The 6695-nt window shown below is 59.6% G+C and overlaps 1 protein-coding gene across 1 annotated transcript in view; it reads left to right on the top strand.

Moving 5' to 3' along the window:
* The first annotated feature begins 3163 nt into the window (after positions 1-3163).
* The window catches only part of GPR143 (G protein-coupled receptor 143), a 29675-nt gene continuing 26143 nt past the window's right edge, over positions 3164-6695 (top strand). The window contains exon 1 of the mRNA XM_059884059.1: positions 3164-3475. Within this exon, the coding sequence (XP_059740042.1) occupies positions 3208-3475 (268 nt within the window). The 5' untranslated portion in view covers positions 3164-3207. The remainder of the gene's footprint in view (positions 3476-6695) is intronic.

Genomic DNA, 6695 nt, shown 5'->3' with positions numbered 1-6695 from the left:
CATACTGCACTCCGATACACTCTCTTCTCCTCTCATTCTGCCTCATCTCTGGAAACTTTTCCAACCGGTGCACGGACCACCACACTCCCCCAAAACACACTTCCTTCAAAGTGCGGTGACATTCAGATGCCATCACATCTGAGACCACCTGCGACCTGCCTCCAGCCTCTCAAAAGTGGACTTCTTCTTGCTTCGAGATGCTGAGTCACAAAGAGTACTTCGGTCTGTCTGACCCCTTTGCGGACACTCACATTGACGGGGCGGTGAACCTCGTATTCCCTGCTGGAGCTTAGGGAGTGACCTGCCTGGATTGAAGTCTCAGCTCTACGACCTCTGTGAGCTTGGACACGTCACATGTCTTCTGCTGCCTTGGACAGAAACTAGAGATAGAAAGGTGAGCCACCAGGATAGGGGGTGCCAGTTAAGCCAGACTTGAAGTTATCCAGTGCAGCCAACACTGCACTGGAAGGCAGTCGGATAAGGATACTCGCGTTAGCTTGGGTTCCTTCTTTGTCTCTGGACACAAACCCCACCCTGTCCTTTCCAGCCTGGGCTCGTCTCTTTGGAGGCTGAGAAATGGAGCTCAAGACTTAGTCAGATGGTTCCAGCATTGAATGTTCTGCTGACTGCTCTCTTAGGCACTATTTCTCAAGCCATCCATTTCTGCTATCTCTTCAGAACAAAGACTGGGTTTCCTTCAGGAAGCCAAGTCAGGTGAGGTTAATTCCCCACAAAAACCACAAGTCAGACTCTTTGGCTTCTAACTCTCAGTAGCTCACTCATAGTCTGACTCTTTGTGACCCCATGGCCTGTAGCCTGCCAGCTCCTCTGTCCACGCAATTCTCCAGGCAAGAATCCTGGAGTGGCTAGCTGCTGTTCCCTTCTCCAGGGGATCGTCCTGACCTCTGATGGAACCCTGGTCGCCCGCATTGCAGGCAGATTCTTTACCTTCTGAGCCACTAAGCCCAGGTTCAAAACCCACCCACTGTGTGCAATATTTACAGAGCTACTGAATTCCCCCGGGGTGGGGGTTGGGGGGCAGAAAAAGAGTTGCATGCCAAGCTGTAACCCACGACAACACTTTTTTATCCGCTTAAAGCTCTGTAGGCAACCTTGAGCAGTTTTGTCCGTTCTGGAGACACTGGGCAGAAACAGAGGCCGAAATGCAGTGACGCTGTTGCACAGATCCACCCCCCAAATCTTTGGCATCAGGGCAAATGGACAAACGCAGCATTTCCATCTTTTAAGACACGTTCCACACACGATCTTCCAAAAGAATGTTCTGCTTTCCAGGAGCCAAGGAAATAGAAGATCAACTGTTCCAAACAGGTACTGAGATCTCCACTCTCTGAAGGACTCAGGGTCTTGGGAGTAGTCCTATGATGGTTTGTCCTGTGTTTACAAGCAAGTGCATACTCTCCAAGGGTGGTTAAAGTTTCAACACCATCAGTGTGTGTTCTGACTTCTATCAGAGCAGCTGCCCCTGCTTCCAGACAAGCCAGCCTGGATCTTTCTGAAGTGGTAGCGTTTGCAGCTCCTGGTTAGAGGCCCTGCTTCCATCTCGCAGTGACCTCCCCTCTGCCTTCCACCCCAACGGAAGCCCAGTCCTGTGGTTTTCTAGGAGGAAGGCTGAGGAGCTGAGGCCAAACTCTGTCTTATGTAAAACTGCAAAGCTGGTGGTGGAAATGGAGATGAGCCTCTGGCGTGGGAGACGGTGGAGGAAAAGCATAGGGATGCCTTACATCTGGTTGGAAAAATTCTGAGACCTCATGTTTACTGCTGGGAGAAGGTCAAAGACTGTCTACTCCTGGCTGCAAATGGACCTGTTAAATTTCCTGATGGTAAGTATGATGGAGCTGGTGTTTTTCTTTCTTTCTTTTTTTTTTCAAATTTTGATTAGTGAAGAATCTGCCTGCAATGTGGGAGACCTGGGTCCGATCCCTGGGTTGGGAAGATCCCCTGGAGAAGAGAAAGGCTACCCACTCCAGTATTCTGCCCTAGAGAATTCTATGCATAGTATAGTCCATGGGGTTGCAAAGAGTCTGACACGACTGAGGGGCTTTCACTTTCACTTTTAGTAAAGCCATAACTTAGATGAGGCTCTTAGATTTTCAACTTGAAGACTTTTTTTTTTTTTCAAGTCCACTCAATATATTACCAATAGTACTAATATCATTTTGAAACTATTATGCGTATAGAATTAAGCATGACTTTCAATGTTTAATGCAGTTCCTCTAAAAATTAAAGGAGTTTGGCCTCCCTGGTGGCTAACTTGGTAAAGAATCCACGTGCAATGAAGGAGACCTGGGTTCAATCCCTGCGTCCGGAAGATCCCCTGGAGGAGGGCATGGCAACCCACCCCAGTATTTTTGCCTGGAGACTCCCATGGACGGAGGAGCCTGGCGGGCTACAGTCCACGGGGTCGCAAAGACTCGAACAGGAATGAGCGACTAATACACTTTAAGAAAATCTGAATAAACTTGAACTTTTTTTTTTTTCCCTAAAGAGAGTTACTCTTGAAAGGTAACATACAATGTCAAAAATCTAACCTTACATGGTTGAGATGAGTAAAAATTGAGCGGACCTGAAGGTATAAAACGTGTGTGTGTATGTGTGTGTGTGTGTCCAGTTTGGCAAAAGAGTTTCCCCTTTCTTCAAAGTTTTGTTGATTCCAAGCCAAAGTCCTAGCTCTGTGGGGTGATTTCCCTGGCGGAGGGGGGCCACAGAAAAGCAGTATTTTCATGCTAATCACGGCAGGGTCACTGTTTATGAACTGGCAACGGATCAAAATGAAGGATGTCAGAGACTCAGACTGCTCAGACCTGGCAAGAGCGCGTGGTTTCTGGGGGAGATGGGTTAAGATGAGACAGCACTGTCGAGGGCTCCGGGTTCTGGAGAATTAAGCAGCCCCGCCCCCTCCCCCTCCCGGGAAGGCCTGCCGACCGGCAGGAGAGCGGACTTCCCGACCCTGAGCTCTCTGCCCCCACCCCTCCTCCTCGTTACCAAGCATCACCCTCGTGAGGCCTCGTGGCGTTCCGCGCTGCCCTCGCCGAGCCTGGCGCCTTTTCTGCCAGCGCGGGGCGGGGATCAGGCGGGGGCAGCGGGGAGGCCCAGGGCACATGACGCCCCCTCCCCGCGGCCCCCGCGCCCAGCACATGACTCAGGCCGGCAGGCAGACCCGAGCCACGCGCGTCCCCAGCACGACCCATGGCCTCTCCGCGACTAGGCACCTTCTGCTGCCCCACGCGGGACGCCGCCACGCAGCTCGCGCTGGTCTTCCAGCCGCGGGCTTTCCACGCGCTGTGTCTGGGTAGCGGCGCGCTCCGCCTGGCGCTCGGCCTCCTGCAGCTGCGGCCCGGGCGCCGGCCCGCGGGCCCCGGGATAGCCTCAGCCTCGCCGGCGACCTCGGCCCGCGTCCCCGCCTCCGTGCGCATCGTGCGCGCCGCAACCGCTTGCGACCTGCTTGGCTGCCTGGGTGAGCGCGCGAGCCGCGCGGGCGAGGGTGGGTGGGGAACCCGTCGGTGTTCGAGTGAGGGCGCCCGGTCCGCGGGTGGGGACCCCTTCTTGGGAGGTGAGGGCGCACGGCCGGGGACCCCTCCGTGCGTGGTTCAGGGCCCGTGGGTACTACACTGATGGAGACCCCTCCGCGCGCAGTTGAGTGCGCGCGGCCCGCGAGTAGGGCTCCCTCTGCGGGTGAAGACGTTGGGCCCCTAAGTAAGGGCGCGTCTATGCGTTTTTTCAGGGCGTGCCTAGGTGCGCGGTTGAGAACCCGCGGCCCACGGGTGGTCCTCCGTGGGAGTTTGACGGGGTGAGGCCCGCCAGTGGGGACCCCTTCATGGGAGTTGTGGGCGCACGGCCCGTCGTAGGTGGGGACCACTGAGTGCGCGGTTGAGGGCGCGCAGCTCAAAGGTGGGGACCCCTCCGTGCGCAGCTGAGCGCGCGCGGCCCGCGAGTAGGGCTCCCTCAGTTTGTGGGTGAGGACGCCCGGCCCCCAAGCAGAGACCCGTCTGTGCGTTTTTTCAGGGCTCGCCTACGTGCGCGGTTGAGAGCCCCGCGGCCCCACGGGTGGGCCTCCGAGCGAGGTTGACGAGGTGTGGCCCGCCACTGGGGACTCCTTCGTGGGAGTTGGGGGCGCACGACCCGTCGTAGGTGGGGACCACTGCCTGCGCGGTTGAGGACGCGCGGCTCTACGGTGGAGACCCCTCCGTGTGAAGGTGAGGACGCCTGGCCTGCGAGTAGGGACCGTCTGTGCGTTTCCTAGGGCACACGCACCGCGGGTGCGGACCCCTCCGTGAGCAGTTGAGGGCCCGCGGCCCGCGAGTGGGGATCTTTCCGTGTGTGCTTGAAGACGCGCTGCCCGCGAGTGGGGACCCCTTCGTGCGCGGTTGAGGGTGCACGGCACTGTGTGTGCAGTTGAAGGCACACGGTCCGGGGTGGGAACCCCTCCATGCCCATTTGAAGGCCCATGGCCCACGAGTGGGGACCTCTCTGTGCCCAATTTAGAGCGCGCGGCCCGCGAGTGGGGACGCCCTTCGTGGGAATTGAGGGCGCACAGCCTTGTGGTGACAACCACTCCGTGCGCGGTTGAGGGCACATGGCCTGCCGGTGGGGTCACCTCCATGTGCAGGTGAGGACGCCCAGCCCACAAGGGGGGACCCATCTGTGCGTTTTTCAGGGAACGAGTACCGCGAGTCGGGACCTCTCCGTTCCCAGTTGAGGGTGCGTTGCCGGCGAGTGGGGACCTCTCTGTACGCGGTTAAGGGCGCGCACCCCGCGGGTGCAGACCCCTCTGTGCGCGGTTGAGGGCGCACAGCCCATTGGTGGGGACCACTGTGTGCGCAGTTGAGGGCCCGTGGATGCGGGTGGGGACCATTGTGTGGGCAGTTGAGTGTGCACGGCCCGCGGGTGGGGTCCCCTCCGTGTGTGGGTGAGGACACCAGGTCCACGAGTAGGGACCCATCTGTGCATTTTCCAGGGGTCGATTACCATGGGTCGGGACCCCTCCGTGCCCAGTTGAAGGCCAATAGCCAGAGAGTGGAGTCCCCTGCGTGTGCGGTTGAGGGCGCACGGCCTGCAGGTGGGGACCACTGCCTGCGCGGTTGAAGGCACCAGTCCGCGGATGGAAACCTCTCTGTGCCCAGCTGAGGGCGAATGGCCTGCTAGTGGGGACCTCTCTGTGCCCAGTTGAGAACGTGTGGCCCGCGAGTGGGGACGCCCTTCATAGGAGTTGAGGGCACACAGCCTTGTGGTGAGGACTACCACTCTGTGCGTGGTTGAGGGCACACGGCCCACGGGTGGGGAGCCCTTGGTGCTCAGTTGAGGGCACGTGTACTGCGGTGGGGACCCCTCCATGCCCAGTTGAGGGCCCAGGAGTGGGGACCCCTCTGTGCGCAGTTGAGGGCGCACGGCCTGCGGGTGGGGTCCCTTCCATGTGTGGGTGAGGACGCCCAGTCCATGAGGCCCCTTCCGTGTGTGCTGAGGGCCCGCTGCACGCTAGTGGGGACCGCTCCCTGCGCAGTTGAGGGTGCATGGACCGCGGGTGGGAACCACTGCATGAGCAGTTGAAAACACACGACCCAGGGGTCTGCGAGTGGGGACCTCTCTGTGCCCAGTTGAGAGCTCGTGGCCCACGAGTGGGTCCTTCATGGGAGTTGAGAGCGCATAGCCTTGTGGTGAGGAACACTCCGTGCGCAGTTGAGGGTGCACAGCCCACAGGTGGGGAACTCTTGGTGTGCAGTTGAAGGCACGCCTACAGCCTTGAGGACCCATCCATGTGCGGTTGATGGTGCGTGGCCCGTGAGTGGGAACCCTCTCTGTGTGCTTGAGGGCGCACTGTCTGCGAGTGGGAACCACTGCGTGGGCGGTTGAAGGCACACGGCCCGTGGGTGGGAAGCCCTCCCTGTGCAGGTGAGGACGTCGGGCTGCGAGTTGGGACCCGTCTGTGCGTTTTCCAGGGCACACGTAGTGCGTGTCGGGACCCCTCCATGCCCAGTTGAGGCCTGCGGCCCTCGAGTGGGGATACCTCCATGTGTGTTTGAGGGCGCACTGCCTGCGAGTGAGGACGCCTCTGTCCGCGGTTAAGGGCGCACAGCCCAGGGGTGGGGACCACTGCGTGCGCAGTTGAGGACACCTGCCCTGCGAGCAGGGAGCTGTCTGTGCCTTTTTCAGGGCATGCGCACCTCGGGTCAGGGCTCCTCTGTGTGCTGTTGAGGGTGTGCAGCCAGCGAATGGGGACCTCTCCTTATGCGGTTGAGGGCACACGGCCCGCGATGGGAACCCCTCCATGCCCAGTGGAGGCCGCGGGGCCCTAGAGAGCCAGGATGGGGACCCCCTTCCTGGGAGCTGAGGGAACACGGCCCTCAACTGGGGAAGCCTTCGTGTGCAGGGAAGGACACCCGTCCCGGGAGTCCTGTGCATGGTTCAGGGTGTATGTACCACGGATGGGGACCACTCCTTGCATGGTTGAGCGCGCCTGGTCTCCGGGACTGGGGGACCCTCCATATGCGGGTGAGGACGCCAGGCCTGCGACCCGTTTGTGAGTGGTTGAGGGCGCCCGGCAGGCAGGTGGGGTCCCCTCCGTGCAAGGATGAGGGCACCCCGCCCACAGGTGGGGACCCGTCTGTGCGTGGTTGAAGGCATGCGGCCCGCAAGTGGAAAGCCCTCGGTATGAGTGGGGGTGCCCAGCAGTCGGGTGG

Source organism: Bos taurus, chromosome Y (assembly GCF_002263795.3).
Source record: "Bos taurus isolate L1 Dominette 01449 registration number 42190680 breed Hereford chromosome Y, ARS-UCD2.0, whole genome shotgun sequence".
NCBI lineage: Eukaryota > Metazoa > Chordata > Mammalia > Artiodactyla > Bovidae > Bos > Bos taurus.
The sequence above is the reverse complement of the archived record's forward strand: the minus strand, read 5'-3'. Positions and strand labels throughout refer to the sequence as shown.